Source organism: Oncorhynchus keta, chromosome 22 (assembly GCF_023373465.1).
Source record: "Oncorhynchus keta strain PuntledgeMale-10-30-2019 chromosome 22, Oket_V2, whole genome shotgun sequence".
Taxonomy (NCBI): domain Eukaryota; kingdom Metazoa; phylum Chordata; class Actinopteri; order Salmoniformes; family Salmonidae; genus Oncorhynchus; species Oncorhynchus keta.
The window spans coordinates 14887149-14912433 of NC_068442.1; the positions used below are offsets into that span (position 1 = coordinate 14887149).

The 25285-nt window shown below is 42.9% G+C and overlaps 1 protein-coding gene across 3 annotated transcripts in view; it reads right to left on the bottom strand.

Moving 5' to 3' along the window:
• LOC118401105 (ras association domain-containing protein 8-like) overlaps positions 1-21706 on the bottom strand; it is a 36540-nt gene extending 14834 nt beyond the window's left edge. Inside the window, exons 1-3 of one of the 3 annotated variants that reach the window (XM_035798343.2) lie at positions 21376-21706; positions 7917-8144; positions 869-1686 (exon numbers count right to left, since the gene is read on the bottom strand). In XM_035798343.2, coding sequence (XP_035654236.1) covers positions 869-1686; positions 7917-8019 — 921 coding nt within the window. In that variant the 5' untranslated portion in view covers positions 8020-8144; positions 21376-21706. Of the gene's footprint in view, positions 1-868; positions 1687-7916; positions 8181-21375 lie in introns of all 3 variants that reach the window. The other 2 variants (XM_035798341.2, XM_035798342.2) reach the window with 2 other exon arrangements.
• Positions 21707-25285: the final 3579 nt, after the last annotated feature.

Below are 25285 nucleotides of genomic sequence, written 5' to 3' on the forward strand. Positions count from 1 at the left end.
ATCAGGACTAATAAAGCGAATGCCTGTTTTACAAACGGTGGGCCTACCACATTGATGGACATTCATAACATTCTATTGCGGTCCGACATTTTAGGCTACGCCCCAGTAATCACGAACCGACGTCTTTTGGACGTCTTGTTATGGTCCTGTCCGAACGTTTGGTGTTTTACAACCGGTAGGCTTCCCACATAGATAGATGGGCATACCTAAAATTCAGTTTCAGGCAACACTGTAGGCTACACCTCAGTAAGCACGGACTGATGCCTTTTGGACATCTTTTTTTTGGTGCAGTTCCAGACCGGCACGGACTTTGGTTTTTAGTCCAGTCCAGACCAATCATAGACGTCTACGTTTGGTTTAGATTTTGCCTGGTCTGGACCAGCTTTGATTTGGCCCAAACATAGACGTCTAGAAATGACTTATTTTCAACTTTCATTCAGAACAGAAAATGAACCTTGATATCCATGTCCAGAAAATACATGTTTTTTTACAGTCCGGAAAAGATGCCTTTTCAACATCCTGGAAAATATGTATTTCAAACATACGGAATATACCTTTCCACCTTTCATTCAGAAATTAAATCCAACAATTTCAACGTCTGGAAAATACGTCTTTTAAACGTCATTTTGCTCACTGGGACTATTCTAGTTTTGCGGGGGCAACATTTTTTGGTCTCCAAGGACTGGCCCTGGTCATGGCACACACCTTTCGCATCATGCATTATTTTCCTTGAGAGCACATAGCCCCTTACACAATATACAACAGAAATCGTAACATTTAGGGGCCCTATAATAGTGTCCTTGCCATTTGATCATACCGTGTCTAATTAATGCCCATGGGTCATAAATCCGAAGTGTGTCCCACCCACCTGTACCAGAGCCATCCTGTCCCCCAGCTCGACCTGAGCACACTGAAGACGCCCTCTCAGCTCCTCAAGCCTGTCCTCCAGCTGCCTCTCACTCTCCAGCTCAATCTGCAGCTCGCTGGCCCAGAACTCCTCTTCCTCCATCTCCACCTCGTTCTTCCTCAGTCGTCTCTCCAGCCTCACTATCTCCTCCATCAGCCCCCCTGCTCCTCTAGCCTCCTCTCCCCTTCGTCCCCCCCAGGTCTGCAGTTCAGCCTCGTAGGCCTCTAGCCTCTTCTCCAGCACGGCCAGAGTCTCTCTCTGGAGCCCCACCAGTCTGACCAGGTCCTCCATGCGGCAGGCCCACATGCCGGGGGACACTGCTCCTCCTGGGGCTACCGCTGTGGCTGCCACTGCTGCATGGTGGTGGTGGTTCTGGTTACCACCATTCCCCTGGAATAGGAGACGTCGTTTGGCCTCGAACTCTCTCACCTCCCCCACCCGGCCTCCACTCAGGATGTCCCGGAGGCCCCGGGGCCCGCCGGTGAAGGTGAGGGACTTGCGGCGCGGCTCGCGGCGATGGAGGGCGTGCTCACTGGGATGGCGGAGCTTGGCGAGCGGGGGGAGGCTCTGCCGGTGTGGGCCGCGTTCCGGACCCCGGAGCAAGGGACCCTCGGAGGGGGGCCGTTCGGTCAGGGAGGGGCCCGTGCGGTGCAGGATCAGCTGGACGTCACCGGCATACTGGCCCCAGGTGTTGAGGGATGCCACTGGGCTCTCATGGGGGGCCAGGTGGCGCTCTGTGTCCCGCCATTTCTCCACCAGTGTATAGCGCCCAGTTCGGCCTGGGAAAAACAGATAGGACAAGTTCAGTTATGTCAGCCTTTGTGTATGTTTTAGTGTATGCTTTGTGCATAGTTTTCTGTATGTGTATGTCTTCTCAGCATATATACTTTGACAAACTAACTAACAAATCAGTTGATATGAATAATAGCTCTCTTTGTAATCATATTTTACGAGAATCAATAGGATAAGTATCAGTGCATCGTCAGCTATTAAAAAGCGAAAAGCGAATGTATAAGAGCCTTGAATAATTTAACATCTATCTATTAACAGAGTTAATAACCCTGTTAGTTTTTTTTAGGTAATATGATATTTGCTTTAGTGGAAATTTTATTTTAGTGGGACATTTTATTTTTTATTTCCAATTTTCACACAAGAAACAAGGTCAAAGAGACTGAGGCAAACCTCTTGATGTACACAGTCTCTTTCCAGTGCTGGTCCCAACTAGAGATAAACCCTAAAAATCTAACATTAATCTTGTCATTAGACATTTGTACTGTGTATAGGAATTTCTATATGGAAAGTAGCAGGAGGGAGGAGAGGGGGCTTCGTCAGTGCTTTTGCTTCCCCCTGCCTGCGAGAGATGGAGAGATGACTCAGACTTTCCCTCCTCTCGCCTGCCCCACGCTTAATGGGAAGTGATGTCAATACAGTCTGCTCCATTCCTCTCCTCTCACTGAGAGAGAGGGGGATGGAGGGATGGATGGAGGGGGTTTCTGACTAAGACCCTCTCTATCTCTCACTACAGCACCAGATTGAGGTGTAGGCTGGAGGAGAGGAACAAATATTAGTTTTCAGCAGTAAGCCGAATTGTAAGACAGCTCCTGATTCAAATTGGAGTTTAATTAACCACCATTTCTTATACAAGCGGTGCAATACATTACAACAGAGAATCAGTATATCCTCTTCACTGTCACTATACTTGAGTACTACTATGTAACACTGGGCCATATTGGTACGCAGTCAATCAACTATGGCTTGGTGACAGACAGTAAGTAGCCTACCGTACCAAAGTCTCACAGGTAAATACTGTAGGTTAGGTTAGAGGTACATTATACTATCCTTCTATTATTCAATATCATCCATAACGAAGGGGAATGCACTTGCAGAAAACAACGTATAGGCCTACATTCATAAATGCTAATATTTTAAATATTAGTAGCCAACACACATAAAACAAACATCCTAAAGCCTTTGTTAAAGGGATTTTCCAGAAGTTTTGAATAATTTCAGCCAGTAGTTTTGAAATTAGAGCTCACAAACCAAAGCAGGTCTCTGAAAATTGTGCACAATTGTGTACAACGTCACATAATTCTTCTCGAGCCTCTGTAGCATGTGCCCGAAGACTGTAAAAAAAAAGACTGTGGTGTACATCCCACAACCTCATTGGATTATACTGGACCGACCTGATCCCGCCTTCCACTTTAACCATGCAACCTCATTGGACATCATTCCACCTGCCAATCAACCTTGTCCATCACGTTTGGTTGTTGCAGGCCAGTTCCCAAATTCCAGTAGTTGCGTGGATTGTCTCATCAGACTAGTATGGAAAATGAGCAAGCAAATGTGAAATGTAATTTCATACAATGGAAAAGTTGCATCAAATGTCCTACTCCTTGAAAGTCGTGAATGGATTATATTATATTTGCATACGTGATGAATGATGATCGCTGGCAGTTCAACTGCAGTGTTGTATTATTACCCCATATCATGGAATACCTATGTAAATGTTTATAAGGATAAAAGGTGGAATTATTTCATTTGGATGGATGGTTGGTTGGCGCAACATAAAGTTAGGGCAAATATTTAATTGTCTAAAAAGTGGGTGAAAGTTTGCTTCAGTATGTATTTCTTGAGTGCATCAATATGTGTGTTCTGCTGTGATTGGCGAACGGGACAAATGAATGGACGGACGCCTGGTAAAAACCTTATAGCCTATTGTGCACTATATTCCACAATTCACCAGTGACACCATTTAGAAGCTAAAGGTTGTCAGCACAGTGTTTCTGATCGGCAGGGCCGTGCACAGACCTAAAGAAGGGCACCTGATCCTGCCAAAAAACACACACAAAAAAATATCTGTTGACTTAAAATTCTTACATTCATAGCTAATTATCTAATGTGCCTGTAGACAAATTTCAACATATATTTTTTAGCATTTATTTTCTGTCAAATCACACTCATCCCTGCAAGTTTACAGCCTACAGCTCAAAGAGAAGGCAAAGAGGGGTGGGCTATCAGTTGATCATAGTGGATGTAGATGATGTAAATCAGCTAGTTAGTTTGCTAGATAGTTAGCTATGTTGAAACAATCTAACTAGTGACCTGTGATTGGAGTTTCTTCTGCTGCTTACAACTGCCTCATAGGCCTACTAACAAACCAACAAACAGTCAAATTGAAGCATTCCCCATGAGATGACACATGCAATTTAAAAGGTTTACCTTTTGGCACCGGTAGAAGGACCTGAGACTAACTTTTTTCATCACCGTCCCAGAATCGTCCCGAAGTGTAATTTCAAACATACCAAATTAAAGATGAACCATCCCAACTAAATAAATCTATTTTGTACATAAATGTAAATAAATATATTTAAACCGAGGTGATACGCGTAATGGCTACAGCAAGAAAACATCATAAAAAATGTATATATTTCATCTCTGTCACATGTGTTCCCACTAATTGCATTTTGGAATGTTCGCACTTACAGACTGACTACACCGCTCGCATCGCATGTTGCAAAAATACATTCAGAAATCTATATTATTCAATAATTGCACCCACACTGTGTCTGCGTTTTAGCATCTGCGTTGCCAAGGGCTAAAATAGAAGTCAGTTCTATTTCTGACGCAGGTCACGCTGCAAGTCCTGCCTCTTCCATCTCCTCATTGGTTTATAGAAGCAGGTATCCAGGTGCCATTTCCTCATTGGTTATACCCATGTGGGTGACTGAAAGATTAATTGTCTGAGTAGAGGACCTTGTGCATTTCAGGTAAAATAACAACTCAATGTTTATATCCCAGGACAATCTAAAAAGGACAAATTAGCTAGCAAGTGCAAGTTAGCTAGCTAAATTACCATAAATGTTTAATGCTTTTCGACCTGTCCCCAAATTAATGTAATTGGTTCAGAGTTTGTTTTGATATTTTAACCTGCGTGTTGTGATCGCGTTTGATGTGGGGGGACAAAATACATTTATGCACAATGGCCCACGTGCGCAGCCGGTTTGGGTTCTGTGTTAGCCTACTGCCGTGTGCACATTGCTGCTCTTATAATGTGAAGAAATAATAGTTTATCAACATTTTAAGGTAAGCCTTCTGATCTGGTGCATCAGCCTCATTGCTTTAAAAAAAATGAAATGATGTACAGTGATTTAGGATCTATCATCCCAGAACTGCTCCAGAGTCTGTTTTAAACCATCCCAGACATATGCTTTATCGTCCCGGTACGCCCTTCATTTATTGCCCTGGCCGGTAGCCACTGCCTGCAGGACAAGTGCAGTCAGTGTGCCCTCGAGTGGGGGAAGAGGAGTGGGATTCAAAACTCTTATTTTCAATGACGGCCTAGGAACGGTGGCTTAACTACCTCGTTCAGGGGCAGAAAGACATATTTTCACCTTGTCAGCTCGGGGGATTCAATCTTGCAACCTTACAGTTAACTTGTCCAACGCAATAACGACCTGCCTGTCTCTCGTTGCACTCCACAAGGAGACTGCCTGTTAATTAATCGGTATCGGCTTTTTTGGTCCTCCAATAATCGGTATCGGTATTGAAAAATCATAATCGGTCGACATCTACTCTAAATACACCTCTGCTGTTTTCATCCGTAATCTCAGCGATCACTGCCTCATTGCCTGCATCCGTAATGGGTCAGCAGTCAAACGACCTCCACTCATCACTGTCAAACGCTCCCTGAAACATTTCAGCGAGTAGGCCTTTCTATTCGACCTGGAAGGATATTGACCTCATCCCGTCAGTAGAGGATGCCTGGTTATTTTTTTTAAATGCCTCCCTCACCATCTTAAATAATATAATAATAATAATATATGCCATTTAGCAGACGCTTTTATCCAAAGCGACTTACAGTCATGTGTGCATACATTCTACGTATGGGTGGTCCCGGGAATCGAACCCACTACCCTGGCGTTACAAGCGCCATGCTCTACCAACTGAGCTACAGAAGGACCATATAAAAAAAAAAAAGAAGGACCAAATAAGCATGCCCCATTCAAGACATTTAGAACCAGGAAGAGATATAGCCATTGGTTCTGTCCAGACCTGACTGCCCTTAACCAACACAAAAACATCCTATGGCGTTCTGCATTAGCATCGAACAGCCCCTGTGATATGCAACTTTTCAGGGATGCTAGAAACCAATATAGACAGTTAGAAAAGCCAAGGCTAGCTTTTCAGGCAGAAATTTGCTTCCTGCAACACAAACTCAAAAAAGTTCTGGGACACTATAAAGTCCATGGAGAATAAGAACACTTCCTCCCCAGCTGCCCACTGCACTGAGGATAGGAAACTCTGTCACCACCTATACATCCACTATAATTGAGAATTTCAATAAGCATTTCTCTACGGCTGGCCATGCTTTCCACCTGGCTACCCCTACCCCGGTCAACAGCACTGCACCCTCCACAGCAACTCGCGCAAGCCTTCCCCATTTTTCCTTCTCCCAAATCCAGTCAGCTGATGTTCTGAAAGAGCTGCAAAATCTGGACCCCTACAAATCAGCCGGGCTAGACAATCTGGACCCTTTCTTTCTAAAATTATCTGCCGAAATTGTTGCAACCCCTATTACTAGCCTGTTCAACCTCTCTTTCGTGTCGTCTGAGATTCCCAAAGATGGGAAAGCAGCTGCGGTCATCCCCCTCTTCAAAGGGGGGGGACACTCTTGACCCAAACTGCTACAAACCTATATCTATCCTACCCTGCCTTTCTAAGGTCTTCGAAAGCCAAGTCAACAAACAGATTACCGACCATTTCGAATCTCACTGCACCTTCCCGTTATGCAATCTGGTCCTAAACGATATCTTAACCACCATCGATAAGAAACAATACTGTGCAGCCGTATTCATAGACCTGGCCAAGGCTTTCGACTCTGTCAATCACCACATCCTCATCGGCAGACTCGATAGCCTTGGTTTCTCAAATGATTGCCTCGCCTGGTTCACCAACTACTTCTCTGATAGAGTTCAGTGTGTCAAATCGAAGGGCCTGTTGTCCTGGCCTCTGGCAGTCTCTATGGGGGTGCCACAGGGTTCAATTCTTGGCCCGACTCTCTTCTCTGTATACATCAATGAGTTTGCTCTTGCTGCTGGTGAGTCTTTGATCCACCTCTACGCAGACGACACCATTCTGTATACTTCTGGCCCTTCTTTGGACACTGTGTTAACAACCCTCCAGACGAGCTTCAATGCCATACAACTCTCCTTCTGTGGCCTCCAACTGCTCTTAAATACAAGTAAAATTAAACTTCAACTGATCGCTGCCTGCACCTACCCGCCCATCCGAAATCACTACTCTGGACGGTTCTGACTTAGAATATGTGGACAACTACAAATACCTAGGTGTCTGGTTAGACTGTAAACTCTCCTTCCAGACTCACCTCAAACATCTCCAATCCAAAGTTAAATCTAGAATTGGCTTCCTATTTCGCTACAAAGCATCCTTCACTCATGCTGCCAAAATTAACCTTGTAAAACTGACCATCCTACCGATCCTCAACTTTGGCGATGTTATTTACAAAATAAAAAAATAAAAATGACAAACATTTGTGTGGCTAAAATTAAATTTTTAGCTCACAACTTTTTCTGAATGTATTGAAAGAGAGAAATGCAACTACTACCGAGGTCGAAAAGATCTAACTTCTACTTTTGGATGCTCTCTAACTTCTGACGCATGAATTTGATCGATTTATTCAGTGTATTGTCACTGTTATCACAATAACTAATAGTAAGTGCAAGCAGCCACTAATCCCACTTGCTTCAGTGCACGCATTCCCTACATGACAGGAACGAGCACGTAGATCTGATGCACTAAATGGTGGCAGGTTAGAATGTAAGGATTCTGTGCCCCTTTTCACTGGCAGAGGACTGTAGATCATTTATTATGCATGTATGAGCCGTACAATGACACGTCAAGTCCAAAATGGGAGGTTTAAAAAAATAACGAGGTCGTTTTCAATCCTATGGAATATGTCTTTAAGAGGCATAGTTCAGAGGTCACTCACCTATGGCTTGAGCAAGAGCAATGACCACTTCCTGGCAGGTGGTTGCCTCTGTGACCCCACAAACAACCCTCTGGACCCCATCGACCCAGACCTTGAGCTCCATGATGGGTCAGGTGAGTCAGGTCAGGTGCTGCGAGGGGGCCGGCTGCGATGGGTTGGCCCCGTCATTCCTGGAAGCTCCAGCAGTGCAGGGTGGCTCCAGCTGCAGCACCTCTAGCCACAAACTCCCTAAGGAGGAAGAGCACAGAACAAACCAGGAAGGACCTGGTCAGGAAGCAGCACATTTAAGAGGACAACGTAGTTTAACTCTTTCCCAGAACTGCACAAAACTGGACCAAATAATGCCATTTCAACCAGTTTTCACCCCACTGGGATGGATCTTTTAAATTGTGTAAACCTATTTCTTCACTAGAGGTAGAAGTTGTTGTCAGTGTAGTCTGTGACGAGACAGGTAGTAGCAATGGGAGATTCATCATGGCCTTAAAACAATAAGCCTGAAAATATGTGCCACTATTTTTAGCGGCTGTTGTGGAAAAGGAGGATGGCTCAAATAGTTGGGGAATGGTAGAACCGTCCAGCCAGGCATAGTAGGACCAGCTGGACATGAAATTGTTGTTTTCATCCGAGCTCTGTGAATAGATGCATGTCTTTAGGGGGGTTGGACAGAAAGAGCCTGCCAGTACTGATGGTCTGAGCCAAGTTCCTGCTATTGTACAGAGATGAAGGAGGAAACAACGGTGAGGAGAAAGCCGGAAGATGGTGTCAGTGAAAAGGAGAGAGGGAGAGCAGGAAAAGTGAGTGAAATATGAAATGGAGAGGGGAGGGCAGGATGAGAGACTGCAACAGAGGAAGGAGGGAGAGAGGGAGAAGGAGGGGAACAAGGACTTTCTTTTGATGTCTCGGCGTTGAGGGTCTCGTATTTTGCTGCAGATGTGGCAACTTTGTATGTTTGTGTGTCTGGCTTGATATGAGGAGGAACATTTGCTGAGAAGCTATTTTTGGTTTGTTTTCTGTATAATGCTCTGTGTGTTGTTTACTATATGAGTTTCACAATACAGGTAACTGCCAAAATAAAGGAAACAAACATAAAGTCATCTTAATAGGGTGTTGGGCCACCACAAGCTTATTGAACAGCTTGAATGCGCCTTGGCACAGATTCTAGAAGTGTCTGGAACTCTATTGGAGGGATGCGACACCATTCTTCCACAATAAATTCTATCATTTGGTGTTTTGTTGATGGTGGTGGAAAACGCTGTCTCGGGTGCCGCTCCAGAATCTCTCATAAGTTGAGATCTGGTGACTGAGACACAAACACACACACACACACACACACACTTTAAACCACCTATGCTCCTTTAAGACCTCTGTTTCTATGTCACAGATCTCTTCTTCTAGCCATGGTAGGCAAAATATTGGGCAACTGGCCATGTTTATACATAACCCAAAGCATGATGGGATGTTAATTGCTTAATTAACTCTGGAACCACACCTGTGTGGAAGCACCTGATTTCAATATACATTGTATTCCTTAATTTACTCAAATGTGTTTACTTTATTTTGCCAATTACCTGTAGCTTCACGGTAGTAATCCTATGAAGTATGTGGTAAAGACATTCATTTTGAACCGCATTCATCTCCCAGTCAAGTTCATTCCAGACAAAATGAACAAGACTGCTTTTGTGACTGTAGTAGACACTCAGCCTGGTGTCAAATGATAAGCGAGTGGGAAAAACCATGACCAGTGGCCTTAGTCCATGCAGTCTGACACATTCTATATTCCATCCTGTCTCCACAACGGACCAAGGATAAAAAGTCAATATGGAATTGCGAAATCAGATCAAATTAGGAACATTTCAAAGGAAAAACTATCTGCATTGCAGTCCTCTTCAAGGAGAGTCTATGGAGAGTGGATGTATGGCTACTGTCCAGAGCTGTGATGCCCCCTAGAGGGCTGACCTTCACACTGCACTGCACTGCTCTATCCTCCTGCTGGTCACTTAACCCCCCTTCACACCTCCCCCACCCCAGTGGATTCTCTTCGTGTAATGTAATTTAGACCAGCCTCGGCATGCTGCTGTGCTTTATACGCACGCACGCACGCACACACACACACACACACACACACACACACACACACACACACACACACACACACACACACACACACACACACACACACACACACACACACACACACACACACACACACACACACACACACACACACATACACGCACACACTCTACCTCTCACATGGTGCTTTGCTAAAAACAGTGGGTTGAGAACACTAAATATCACTGCAAGATAAAACCAGTTCAGCTTAATAGAACTAGGTAGGGGCTTTGAGAGAACAATCTCTCTTTTTAGGGCCAGGCAAAGGGGATGTCAAACAAACACTCTGTGTATGTGTGTGTCTCTGTGTGTGTGTCACCTTTGTCTCTTGCCTGGCTGATGATCTCTCTATTCCTGGCATATTTACAGCTGGCTAGGAAGTGCTTTTGTCCTTCATCCAGATTGCCCTTAAATGGCAGCAGAGTGCAGATAGAGGCATGCAGGGAAATGGGCTGCGAGTCACACACAAAGAGGACTCTGGGAGATTTTTCTGTACTGACACATAACTCTGTCACTATTTTGTTGAACTTTTTTTCCCCCAGGGGAGATTGAAAAGTGAATTGACATTGGAATACAGAACATACATGGCCAGGGCTCTAAATGAAAAAATGTCATTGGTAACACTTGTGCTGCTAACTTAGACTAGTTAAGAGTACCACTTAAAATTCAGGAGCACAATAAAAATAGATTTTAAATTGATTAAGATATAGCCTACAGATGTAGGATCTTAATTTGAGCCAGTTTGCTACAGCAAGACACTAATCCTGCAGCAACAGGAAATGTGAATTATTTTGTGGATTATAATAATTTACATTTTTGTGGGGATTGATACATCATGTTAGGGCAAATCAGGTCTGACATGTTAAAGTGCAAATTACATTTTTACTTAGCATTTTTCAAACTCAAATACACTACAGGGTTGAGGAATATTCAAATCAATAAAAGAGTGATCAAATTAAGATTCTACATCTGTACATTGGGCCTATATGAATCTTACTTACTTTTGAAGCACATCTCCTGAAGAAGATATCTATTTTCTATGGTTCGTGTTGGTTGGCAAGACAACAAATGCAAAAACCAGATAGCAGTTAGGACAGGGTAGGAACCAAAGTGTTGGTCAGTGTTTACCAGGGGAACCTAATCACATTTGAATAAATGTTGCATTGAGACAAAGATTTTTGAATATTCTATCTAATTCAGAACACACCGTTGCACAAACAACATGGTGATCTATACCACCACCGGTAGCAACCTGTATTAGAGCTATAGTTTGTTTTGCCCTAGCGAGAGCATTTAGCTAAATGGCATTTAGCTAGCCAGCTAGCTAGTTAACCATTAGCATTATCGATTAGCATTATTTTAGGCATATGCCAGCTTCCTTAGACTAACTCGCTTTTTTCAGAGAGCAAGATACACAAATGAATAGTATAATAGAGAAAACATGTGGATTCATATTTAGATACAATGTGGAAAGCAGCTTCATTCTTGTTTTGGAAGAATATGCTGAGTGAATTAATTCTTCTTCTCTGGTACCATGGAGTTCACACATTTTGTTTGTGCATGTCATCACCTACTGTGCGGTAGTGTGTGTTCAATCATGTTACATTTTGTGATACAAAATAAAAAAGAAACAGGGAAAAGGAAAAAAATTGCAACACCAACTAATCCTACACCTACAGTATATACCACTATTTAATAAAAATGATATAATCACCACCCCATTCCACTACTTTGACCCTAACTGATCCTACACCAGGCCAATGGCCTGGGACGACGGGACTCTCATTCAACACACCTTGTAACTCTTCTGCAGTAAAACCTCGTACACCCAAGTACTTCTCTGCAGCTGCCACCATAACATCTATTTTCTGTGATTTACGTTCCATTTCTGCGATACAGTTGATAACCATGGCAATGAATGCTAGAAGGCCAACCTTACTGAAGCACAGGTTCGTGTCACTCTGTATTGGCTTAGGCCTACTACTCACCTTTGACCCATCATCCTCTACTCTCTTCACTGCCTCAGCATACGACACCTTCTGTCCTACTCTGACCTGGGCAGCCTCATCCTGTCTCTCTCGAACTGGACACTTCTGATCGCCAACTACATGGGCACACCCACCCACAATTGACACACAGTTTTTTCCACTGATACTACACATTCCTTTGTCCCATGCTCTCCTGTACACTTCTCACATCTCAGAATCGTTGTCCTAAACACTGCTGCAACATGAACATAAGCTTGGCATCTGAAACAGCTTAATGGGTTCGGTACAGATGCTCTCACTGGAGAACTGACATATCCCAATCACTCCTTTCAAAGGCGCTCTACTCTGGAGAGCAAAGCAACTCACAGGTTTTGTCCCTAGTCATGTGACGCGAAGCGCCTGCTCCCCCTTGAATGGAATAAATCCATAAAATCCACTTCGAGCTACCGTCACAAAAGTAATAGTATCCAACTTATTTTCTACCCAGCCTAAGACTACATATGGATCAGACAAAAGTCAGGGATCCATTTTCTCCAAAAATGTCATTCCTACCGGGCCCAAATGATCCTTGCATGACCATCGGGCGAGGTTTGGACTCGGAGATCTTCACAACACCAGCCACCATATGTAATTCATCCTCACACTCGTCAGGTAAAATATTTGACCATCAGAGGCAGCAGAATATTGTTTGTACTTGGCGCACGTCTTACCCAACACATACCTTTCCACTACACTTGGCTCTTCTCCTTCTTCCTTACTGTCCATAACCACATCTATCCGATCACAGCGCTCTTGTCGCGCCTTCATCTGCTGTATTGCTAGCAGAGCATGCACTGATGACATTTCTCCAAAACCCAACTTCTGTTACTTAGCCCAATTTAGAAGTCTGGCTATCTCTGGCCTCTCCATGCTTACCCAGCATGAATTGACAGTATGTTGAGAGAATAAACAGCGTGAAGGAACTGTGTGCTGATGATGTACAGTTCACAAATGATTCATTATTTTGAATGACTATTTTTACCGACTCGAGAGTCATGATTCGTTTTTCTGAGTGACTAATTCATTTTATTTGTTCATTTGACGAGTTGGCTGCAATGAGTCCTACAGCAGGATTAATACACGCCCCTCTGGATTAGCGGCTCCAAAGACGTGCTCCAACCACCGTCTGTCATATGCGCGCAGGAAAATAGAGAAGAAAAAGACATGTTAAGAACTGATAACTGATCACATGGCGCAAGAAGGAACACAATTAATTGACTATTGAATGTTATGATGGACACTGCTCTGTAGAACCAAAACAAACTCAAACTTGAGAACGAATTGCTTGGGGAGCTGCAGTTTGTGAACGATATTGAGCTTATCACCCTCAAGGCAGTCAAGCAATACATTCCGCCAAGAGTCGTTCACAAGCTCGACCGCTTCTAGACCTGGTTTCAAATGTATCAAGAAATAATCGTATTTGTATGCCTTTAGCAATCAATAAATGTACATTGTGAATATTATGAATATTATGAGTTTTCAGTTCATTACATGACAGATAGGTCCTCAGGGGAGGTTGGGTTACACTGAGGGGTGTGTGTGTGTGTGTGTGTGTGTGTGTGTGTGTGTGTGTGTGTGTGTGTGTGTGTGTGTGTGTGTGTGTGTGTGTGTGTGTGTGTGTGTGTGTGTGTGTGTGTGTGTGTGTGTGTGTGTGCGTGCGTGTGTGTGTGTGTTATATAACTAACCTTTCAACTCTCCAGAAGTTCAGGCTATAATATATAAAGCTGGTTGACAGTTTTGTTCCAACCCTCCCCAGGAAAACAGCCAGTGGTTATGTCTACACAGTGAGGGGACTAATGCGTCTTAATACCATGTTGTAACACACATTGGCGTGTACTACTATATGACATAAGGCCGCAAAACTGGTGATCCATATAAGATTATCCATATAAGCTTAGCATATAGTAATCATATAACACAACAGAGAAAATACAACAGCAAATCCAGTACAGTACTGTATAACTGACAATGATACAGGATAATATAGTGGTTGGTGCCAAGCCAGCATAGTGGCACAGGGCACAGGTCTATCTCAAGATCTGCCCCTTTGCCCTGCAAAGGAGCTGTAGAGCTGCTCACAACCCTGAGCCAAGGAGCATTCCGTGAGAGCATGGCTTACAGTATATTCCAACAGATTCCATTTTAGATCAAAGAACAGCTAAAGAGATGCTTTACTGCTGTAACGTAAAACCAAAACAGACCAAAAGGCAGATGACCCAAGTAAGGCTGTTGCGGTGACCATATTACAGCCACACCGGCGGTCACGAGTCATGACGGCCTCTATTAAAAAGAGGAGGTGCCATTCAGCTTTCTATAGGCTAGGCCTACTATATTTCTCATCTTTCTTAATATTAAGCACATTGCTTATCTTTACAACAGGAGTATAGCCTACCTGGCTGGCATGGAAATTAACCACAGGAAAAGCGTCCTCCAATTGCTATTTAAGTGCATAGAGGACATGTATTTTTATCCCACCTGTTTTGTGACAGGTGCATGATAATGGTCCATTCTAAATCAAAACAAATTTGACACATATTATTTAGTATATGTAAAGACAAGATTAAATGAAGAATAGTCTGATGGGTGACAATATTAGCCTATCACTTGTGAATTATATGTTATGACTTGTGAATGATGCCCAGCATAAGGCAAGAAACAATGCCTTTTTTTGTGTGACTTTTTAAAATCATAGTTGCACACCTCATATAGTCTAGCCCATAGGCCTATATGTTTTGATAAGGTTTGTATCACAACTAAAGTGGCCACATAACTTCTTAAAATTAAGCACATTAATCCACTTTACAGGGTGTGTAGAGCCTAACTGGCATATATAAGCAGCTCATGAGTTTCAAGTTTGGGAAAGATAATCTTCACCATAAAAATGTACCTTTAGAATAAAAGCATTACATGCATAATTGCATTTGTGGTCACTTTTGATAATAGTGTTTTCCCGCTAATGGAACATCCGTGCTTATTGCCTATGGCAATGTGCGCATTGCTGTGTTTACAATGTGAAGAAATAGTCTAATAGTTCATCAACATTTAAAGCTAAACGTTGCGTGAGCAACATTGCGTAAAAAGGTTTTTGGGATGCTAGTGGTTGTATTAATTTGGGATCTATTGCATCCCACAACTGTACCAGACTATGTTTGGAATATTTATTTCTCACACAGAATATAATAGGTCAACTTTTGCACTATGGGGATTGTAGATTGACACAGGCTAGTGCTTTTTCTGTTTGTTAGGCCTACTCATCTTGTTGGCTGATGAAAAGTAAATGTGGACAGTTCTTCCAATATCTTCAATTATGCACCTCGGAATGGGATAAGGACGAGCGCAGTTGCGTCCCCGATGTGTCTGTCTTCACTTGTAGCCTGTGAGAAAGACCCGATCACGTGATGGAGAACCATGTGAGTGAGATGTCCTATGGAGCGTGCAGCAGGGAGAAGGGCACAATGAAGCACTCCGGAAGAAGGGCACAGGCCCAAAAGGCATGGATTTTTTTAGGGTGCATTATGGCCACACAAAGGGGAGGCCCCTGTGAAATTCGAGGCATTATGAAGTGCTTGTCAAATTGTGAATGAGAGACTGATGAAGTGTGTACAGCCTGCGCAAAAAAATAAAACAGAGCTCATGCCTTTCAAGCGACTTTTTTCAAATCATCATTAGTCGCATCATGCAGCCTGTATGATGTATTAACAATCAAACATATTGCCCAACGTTTGTAGAACAACTAACGTTACATTAATAACTCTAAATTAAGCATGTAGGAGTACATTTTTCTTTGTTAACCGCTTAACACAAAAAAGCTGCATGTGCGCACTCCCTCAAATCGTTTGGAGAAAATATCCATTCTATTTTATTCCGCTTTGTTCAATTGTATTCTTCATACTACAAAACAATATAAAATAATGCCACAGAATTCTAAGCAAATCTTGTCTGCTAAATTAACTAGTGTAGCCCACAGCCATTTTGCATAGCCAGATTGTCACGTGTGCTCCCTCTCTGTCCTCTAGGTTACCAGGCTGCTTGTTATGTGTCATGTCTGTGTGCTGTTTGTGTTTCTAGTTTTGTATTATGTTCCATTTATTTTATTAAAACACTCACTACCTGAACTTGCTTCCTGAACCTCAGCGCATATTGTTACAGAATGACGCGTCACCTAAGGGAAGCATCAGGGAGTCGTTTTTTTCCGGTGGGAATGACAGTCCGCTCCTGATCCCCGGGATCGTCCCTTTGGTTGGCATCTTGCGGCTGGAGCCCGAATGCGCTGGGGAGTTGGGTACCGTCACATATGCTCTCTCCGGCACTCTAGGTCGCCACGCACCCGCATCTCAGCTGGACTGACAGGTTTCCCGCGCCTCAGCAGAAGTGACCAGTCTGCTCCTGATCCCCGGGATCGGCATTTTTGTCCGCGTCCTGCGGCTGAAGCCGCCTGTCGGGGAGGGGGTACTGTCACGTGTGCTCCCTCTCCGGGCTCTAGATCACCAGGCTGATTGTTATGGCTCACACCTGTCACCATCGTTACGCGCACCTGCACGTCGTCAGTCTCACCTGGACTCCATCACTTCCCTGATCACCTTCCCTATATATGTCACTCCCTTTGGTTCCTTCCCCAGGCGTCATTGTTTCTCTTTCTGTTTTATGTCTGTGTGCTGTCAGAGTTTCTTGTTTTGTATTATGTTCTGTTTATTTTATTAAAACACTCACTCCAGGTACTTGCTTCTCGACTCTCAGCGCATATCGTTACACAGATCAGGACCAAATATCAGAGCATGCAATTCTGTTCTTCTGAAATAGACTACATTTTCTTCATATCATGCTTCTTTAGACCTGTCTAAAATAAATAATGGATTTTTTGTGAAGGTGTAGGCTATATTACATAGATTTATTGTGAAGGTGTAGGCTATATTACATAGATTTATTGTGAAGGTGTAGGCTATATTACATAGATTTATTGTGACGGTGTAGGCTATATTACATGGATTTATTGTGAAGGTGTAGGTTACATTACATGGATTTATTAGACTTTTAAAATGTAGATGTTCCAAAGGTCTGCTTCAGTGGCTTGTAGGCTGTTGGAAGCCAGGAGATGCTAAATGTGTTTGTGTTAATTACCGGTCAATTACCATGAGACTGACAGTTATTTGCTTGACAATTACCAGCTGACAAAATTGTGTGACCGCCACAGCACTAGACCCAAGATGCATTAGTCATTTGTCTCAATGTGGCATGGCTTCAGAGTTCAGCCTGGTGGTCCCTGGGGTGGCTTCCTGTCTGCCCAGTGAGGTGTGCGAGTACAAGGTACTGTGAGCAGTGTGTCCGCTGAGACCCAGGCTGCTGCCATGGCTGTTCCCGCTGTTGCCAGCCCAGAGATCCGGGGCTACAGGAGCCCAGAGAGTTGGCACGAGGGCTAGGACTTCCACTGACTGATGCTAGTGTAAACAAGCCACCATATGTCCCTCTGGGTCCTCTCACACACAGGGACATGGGCCAGGCACTGCCATCTCTTTACCAGGCCAGGGACGGGCCCAGGTTCCCAACCCCTACAACAGGTCACTGCCACAGAGATAATATCCAATATAGAGTGATCATGTACAGCTCTGAGCCATGGGATATATGGCTGTGCTGGGGTAAGGTTTCGTGTGGTTAGGTTTCGTGACCATAGGTAGGAAGGATAAGGACATCCCCATCCTCTAATTCCGTTTACACTGATTCCTGTCAGTTGAGGGACAAGCAGCAAGTATCAGTGACGGCACTTGACGTAAGAGAATGCACTTACATGTCATGGATTAAATTATCATATTTATTTAGGTCTACAACTATGTATTCCTGCTGAACTGTACTGCAGTGGACTGGTATGAATATCATACATTTCCATGAAGAACATACGGCCGTTTGAGGAGAAACAAAATGGGTATTCATCATGGGGCTAAAACAAAGAATCAGGCACAACTTGACTCAGGGAGTTGGGAGAAACCCCTTGGGGAACCACTGAACTGTTTTGAGGACAAAAGATCTTCTCGCAGGAAAACAGTCCACGTCTGCTTTCTCTGTGATTAGACCTGTGTTCCCCTTGTACTTTACAGGCCATTGTTCACTATGGGGGAAACAATTTAATCACGTCTTGGCAAAGGAGAGAGGTTGAAGGCCATTGAAGGTCTGAGAGCAGAGCAGTGACCTAACACCAGAGGTAGTGATATATAAAAAAAATAATTTAAATGACACATTTACTTCAACTCTATCCTGACTACAAAAAGTAAAACAGCCCAACCCCCACAATACATAATGAGTTTTTTTTTACAGGGTTGTGCGATAGGGGGTTCTGGTGCTTACAAACTATTTCCAACATTGAACTTTAATTCAAAATGCACTTCCTGTTGCGGGGCTACGTTGTAATTACTAACCATTTATACACTCTAGTATAATTGGTACCAGACTAGGTCTCTTGTGAAATGGATCCCTGTTGCCCAGCCACAGCCAGACACTATTTTATTGTGGTGGTGGTTGGGACTCTTGTTTGTGTGTGTGTGTGTGTGTCTTGGAGTAGGCTAAGAAACAATGTATTTAAATCCCCCCAGTTCACCATCAAGTGCTGCCCTGGCCTCACACTCTCATGTCTCACACACGTAGCAGACCTGGTTAGTTGGTCGTACTAGGGCCTCTGGCCTTATATACCATAATGCCAAACAGCCTGGTATGTAGACTGGGTTGTGGGACCGCAGTGGTTGAGGACGTTGTGCATAGAAGAAGGAGCATTGGGTGGCTATAGGGAGGAGTTCTTGAAAAAGGTCTCTGATCAAAAACATCAGCACAATAAATATGCAGAGGTATTCCACTACCTCTCCACGTCAGTGCCAGGCATCCCGGAATGCAGAGGTATTAAAGTGTGTGCAGATATCTTCTCTATAGGAAGGAATTCCACTACCTCTCCACGTCAGTGCCAGGCATCCAGGAAACAAATAACATAGAGAGTGTGGATTCCTGGCCGATGAGAATGCAATGGGCCGTGACGTGGAGATAAGGAACTCCATGGTTCTGTGCACAGCCTTCTGATCTCAGGGCTGCGTTTAACATGACTACACCTTAGATTCTACTCACAGTTAAAGGACTACATCAGTTATACTGTCTATATAGTGGCAGGCTTTTTGTTGGCGATTCTGTGGGCTGACTATTTTTATATTGGAAGGAATTACAAGGAATACACCGTAAGGACTGTATTACATTCTATCATTAAAAAACTAAGCTAAATAGGCTAAATCTAGGGTAAGTACTATTGAATGACATAGAACAAGCATTAGGCTACACTTTTTTTTTACAAACAGAAGCCCCACTCCCAACTAAATACCAAAACAAGAAAGAGGAAGGAATGTTAGAGAGGAGTCTTGTGGTGGTTCTCTGAAATCTAATCACTAAAAGCCTCCTCCCTCCTCCACAGGAGCTAGCAGCAGCATCTCCTCAGGTCAGACCAGGTCCTAAATTACATTTGTCTGACAACAATGACAAAACATACAGTCTTCAATAAAGTTTCTTACAAATGAGTGACAGATTAAAGCCACTATTTAAAACCAAACTGAGTTCTGCTTGTGTGGATGGGGTGTCTGTGTGTGAAACACTTCACATTGCCTTGTAAGTGGAAAACATTTATAGACATTGTAAACATGTTTGTAGACATATGCAAATTATGCAACTTTGAAATTAGCATAAAATAAATATGTCTAGACAGTTAAGAAAATACAAAAAGTTTAGTTAACGTAACTACAAGGAAATTACATAAATTATTCTACTGGTAAAGTTTGGCCAGAAAATATCCTGTACTTATATTAGGCCACCTGAAAAACATAGGCTCGCCTCGATCACACCCGTACGTACAACCGAACACTTGCTCAGAATTTAGGCTAACCCCCTCCACCCCCTCAATCCAAAAATCTCTAGGGAGACGGTGTTTGAGACGTCTGTCCCTCACCAGGGATTCAAACCAGCCCCAGTCATGCCACAGCCACAGTTATAGCCCCAGCTCCTGTAAAGCTTTCCGTTAGGAGCTTCTGGGGCCCCACACTCCTCCCCCTTCCTAACATCAGGCTGGCTGGATGTTATATTAGACTCCAGAGTGGCCCCCGCCTCCCCTAGTCGGGAGGTCAACACTGGCAGGATCTCGAACATCTGGACGGCACGTTTAGCCAGCAGCAATAATGCAGCCTTTGTTCCCCTGCCATGATGGCTCTATAAGCAGGCCAGCTTTGAAGTGCCAGCCTGATGCCGGGAGCAGGGCCTTTGGAGCAACACTGATTGGGGCAACAGACCCGATCTCCTGGCTTCTACTCTGGCCAAGGGTTTGGAGGGTTGGTTTGGACATGATGAGGACATGGGTTTAGTTTAGTCCATGTTCTGGCGGTCGCATCAGTCATTAGTGCAGTAATTGAACACATGTTTACCACAGCTGTGGGATTGAGATAGTACAGCTTTGAAGGAAAATTAAACAGGTTCTAAGAAAAGTTTTACGGAGAAGGCCTATGTTTCTTTAATATTATCAACAAAACGACAGTGCTGTGCAGTAGGCAGCCCAAAACAAACAAGAATCAGATACTGATATAGAACAGTATCTGCTGGCCAACACTGTTTGCGTCAACATGTGTGTAAGAGCTGATTGTATGAAAAAAAGTGTCAATACACAGATGCTGAAAGCAAGAAAGAAGCCATTTGCATTCTACTACTGCTCTAATACATCATTATGCCAAACATATTGGAGTGACCTACTCTACAGGTATTTTCAGTCTCTAATGGTAGAGTGGGTAACTGGAAATATAAACATAAACAATAGCCCTATAGGTATATTAAATAGTGTTTAGCTTAATTATGAGTGGGAAATAGGCTATACACAGAGGAAATGCTGTGTTGAAAAGTGGAAACGGTGCAATGTTTTACAGACATCATGAGACACAATGTAGCCATTATCAACCATTATTACATGTTTATAAACATGTCATAAAACCATAGGCTATGGGCTATTCTCAGGTAGAGATCCAATGCATGTGTTGATGTAAAAGATATGGGCCACATAGTAAACAAGTGTGGCAAATGGCTCTGAAATGTTCCGCTCTTGTTTTAAAAGTGTGATAGTATTCACCGCGAGAAAGAACCCGCGATATTGTAACGGGCACAACTGTTCCACTATGCAGCCTGATAATAATTGTTCCATTATCACTGCCGCCTGCTATTGCCGATTACTACACCTGGGATACTGTTGTAAAGGGTTAGTTAAGATACAGTGTAACGTTAACATCTTAACATTAGCAGGGAAACTACAAACGTAACCTTACCTTCGTGTTGTAGGCTTGGTGCCGAAAAAACAACAGAAGTTCCCCCACTCTTCTGTAGCCGGACTGAAGTTTAGGAAAAATAGATGCTGTTGAGTAATGGAATCTGCAAATGTGACATTTTCTCGGGGCAAGCCTACAAATCACTTATATGAACTGCGACAAAGTGATACGGTCCATAGCAAAGAGAACGGCATCAAAAGAAAATTAGGTGCATTGAAATATCCATGGCTGAAAGTTTTTCGCTGCGCCGTCTCTGCGCTAGCCCTTGGGGTCGGACCAACACGCTGCGGAAAATCGCCCTCTGCCTATTTCATTACTCTTGCTTGTAAATACATTGCATCGGAACTGGGACACCGCAAGGCATTGTGGACCATTTTAAAGCTGCAATACACTGTAGAACAGGGCCTACTCACCTAAAGGAGTGGAATTCCTGAAAGTGGTTGGGTAGCCTACTTGAGTAGGCACCATATGGTGACATTCAGGTAGGGTAGGCTACATTGTTCTTTAATACAGAATATACACACACAGATTAACAACATTATTTGTAGTATATATTAAAAACATTTAGATGTTTGGGTTAAAAACCTGCCCAATTGACCCCATCCCCTCCTCCAGACTATCTGGAGACCTTCTCCAATTCCTCACTTCCCACATCACCTCATCCCTGACCACTGGCTGCGTCCCATCTGACTTTAAGATAGTCACAGTCAAGAAACCAACACTCGACCCCTTTGACATAAAAAAAAAACTATGGACCAGCATCCCTTCTTTCTTTTCTTTCCAAAACAATTGTGTGTGCTGTCTATGACCAACTCTCTCGTTACCATGGGAGACCTTGGGAAGATTCAACACCAGGCGGGCTGCAGCGTTCTGGATAAGTTGCAGGGGTTTGATGGCAGAAGCGGAAAACCCACCCAACAGAGAGTTGCAGTAGTCCAGACGGGAGATGACAAGTTCATGGATTAGGACTTGCGCCGCTTTGTGTGTGAAGAAAGGTCGTACTCTACGGATGTTGTAGAGCATGAACCTGCAGGCAAGTGACCGCTTTGATGTTTGCCGAGAACGAGAATGTTGTCATGGGTCATGCTAAGGTTCTTTGCACTCTGTGAGTTGAGTTCTCAACTGGGATAGAACAGGCAGGCCTTCCCTGGGACGAAGAGTAGCGCTGTCTTGTCGAAATGTAGCTTGAGGTGGTGGGCCAACATCCAAGCTGAGATGCCTGCCAGGCACACAGAGATGTGTGTTGCCACCTGGGTGTCAGAAGGGGGGAAGGAGAAAAGTAGTTGAGTGTCATCCACATAGCAATGATAGGAGAGACCATGTTAGGATATGACAGAGCTGAGTGGGTTGGTGTGTAGAGAGAAGAGGTTTGAAGCTAACTCAACTGAGACTGTTCGCCTCTGTCTCAAGCAGGCTCTCCTCTGTTCTCATCCTCCTAGATCTATCCACTGCCTTCGACAGCATGAACCATCAGATCCTCCTCTCTACCCTCTCAGGGCTGGATTGCATCCTACCTGACAGGTCGCTCCTACCAGGTGACGTGGAGAGAATCTGTGTCTGCACCACATGCTCTCACTACTGGTGTCTCCAAGGTCTCCATTCTAAGCCCTCTCCTCTTTTCTCTATAAACCAAGTCACTCAGCTCCGTCATATCCTCACATAATCTCTCCTGTCATTGCTATGCGGATGACGCTCACCCTGTAAGCAGTCTCTGGACATGGTATGACAGCAACCCATGCTTTAGTTTTGTTTATCTGTCCACTGTTTCAAATGTTAACTTTTCATAATTTGTGTCACAAACCCAAAGCAAGTCAATGGTATTGATATTAGCATTTTCAAGCTTCATGTCCAAATCATCTTAAAGTGTCTGAAAAATGTATTGTGTAACTCAATGATGTTACTTGTATATGATTTGGATATGAAGTGCTGAATGCTAATATAGGTACCTTTAAATTACATTGGATTTGTGACACATATGCAAAAAATGTAGCATTTGAAACAGTGGTCAGGTAAACAAAACCAAAGCATGGGGTGCTGCTGTCATAGCTGGTCCATAGTCTGCATACAGGGTAAGAAAGTCACACCTGGTCCATAGTCTGCATACAGGGTAAGAAAACCAATATGTCATTTGGGTGGACTATGCCTGGCTTTTGAACACTTCTTTAGATTCCTCATGTCTTACTCATGTCTTACTCATGTCTTACTCATGTCTTAGTCATTGTTAGAAAAAAAGTTTGGTCAAAATTGGATGTTAGGTACTATAATTATTGAACATTATATGAATCCTATAAATTAAATTGACCAATTTAATTGTAATTAATGATATTTTTCAAGGATCCTATTATATATCAACAAAATAATGTTTCCGCAATTCTTATCGTATCTGTTTCTAACTACAGAAAAGATTTCAGAACAATCTGAAGTGGTTGGTGTCATGGCTTGCTGAAATGACATAAAACGACCCGACTGTGATATGTGGTTGTCTCACCTAGCCATTTTAAGATGAATGCACTAAATGTAAGTCACTCTTTATAAGAGTGTCTGCTAAGTGACTAAATTGTCAAATGTAATCATATTCATGTATTCATATGATATTAAATATAAGTCTATGATTCATGCAGTCTGGGGACATTACAATTCAAGTCTGCAGTTGATTTTGAGCCTCATCATAATCTCTATGAGTAAACAAGTATCTTGAGAGTTAATCAGTTATCTGCGTAGCTTTCAGCATCATTTTATTGACCAAGACAGAAGACACTTGAAAGTCTGCAATGGAGGCACTGATTTACTGCGGCATTGGGTTGAGTCAGTCAGTCAGTCAAGATGGCAAGTTACATGTTCTAATTAACAAACAGTTGAATGTTCCAGTGAACGTCTGTGGTAGTCTGCATATAGACTTTTAACTGGAAAATAGCTAGGTGACTGGTGGTGAACATTAATCTTATCTTTACAGACATGATATGTACTTTTTTATTGTTATTTGTTAATCACTGTGTATTTATTCCAATTGTTAATTTCACTGTTAGTCTACACCTGTTGTTTACGAAGCATGTGACAAATTACATTTGATTTGATCTAGTGTATATATAAATCATTGTTAGAGACCCTTGGTCTACTATGGGATCAGTGAAGGTCATTTAGCAAAACATCACAGTTTTGATCATGTTTATATTGGATTAATGCATGCCTCATACTCAGGATTCCAAAAAAATAAAATAGTGTATTTTCTCTGTCATTGAGTGGACCATTCATTTGAGAGAAAATCGCGAATTTACAGACAGTGGCATTTCCAGCATGTAAAATGAAGAGGATAAGAAAACATAAATCAAGATGTCTCCTGTACCACGTGAGGCTACTTACACTATATCTGCTCATGTAACTACAATGTAGATACATAGATTTAAGAGCAACTTAAAGTATCCCTACCACAAACCGTTTTCAATATCAATCTACAGCATAAAGCAATAAATATGCACAGAGCATACTTTATGCCACACAAGACTGAATGAAAACAGCTGATGGAGCATTGGCAATGGCATTGTTTGCGAGCTCATAAATGGATACCTACTGACCCCTCGTGGCTCCATCTAAACCCAGTCTAAATGCTTCAGTCCATCCATTTGATATGTTATATTATTTTTCTCAGAGGGGTTGAGAGTGCTGAAACTCAAACTTTGTATCCTCTAACTTAAATATGAAATTCACATTTTAATTATATTTATTTTTTAATGACTAAGTGTGAGCAGGATACTGTATCCAGATTGGTGTACTATTTGATAACTATGTAATTAGTATCAAGATGATTAATCTTGGCTAGGTGCCTAAAATAGTTTTTTCAGATACATTTAGTTGTATGACAAAGCGCTGGTCACTAAAAATAATTGAGAATATACATTGTTTGAATTGTAAC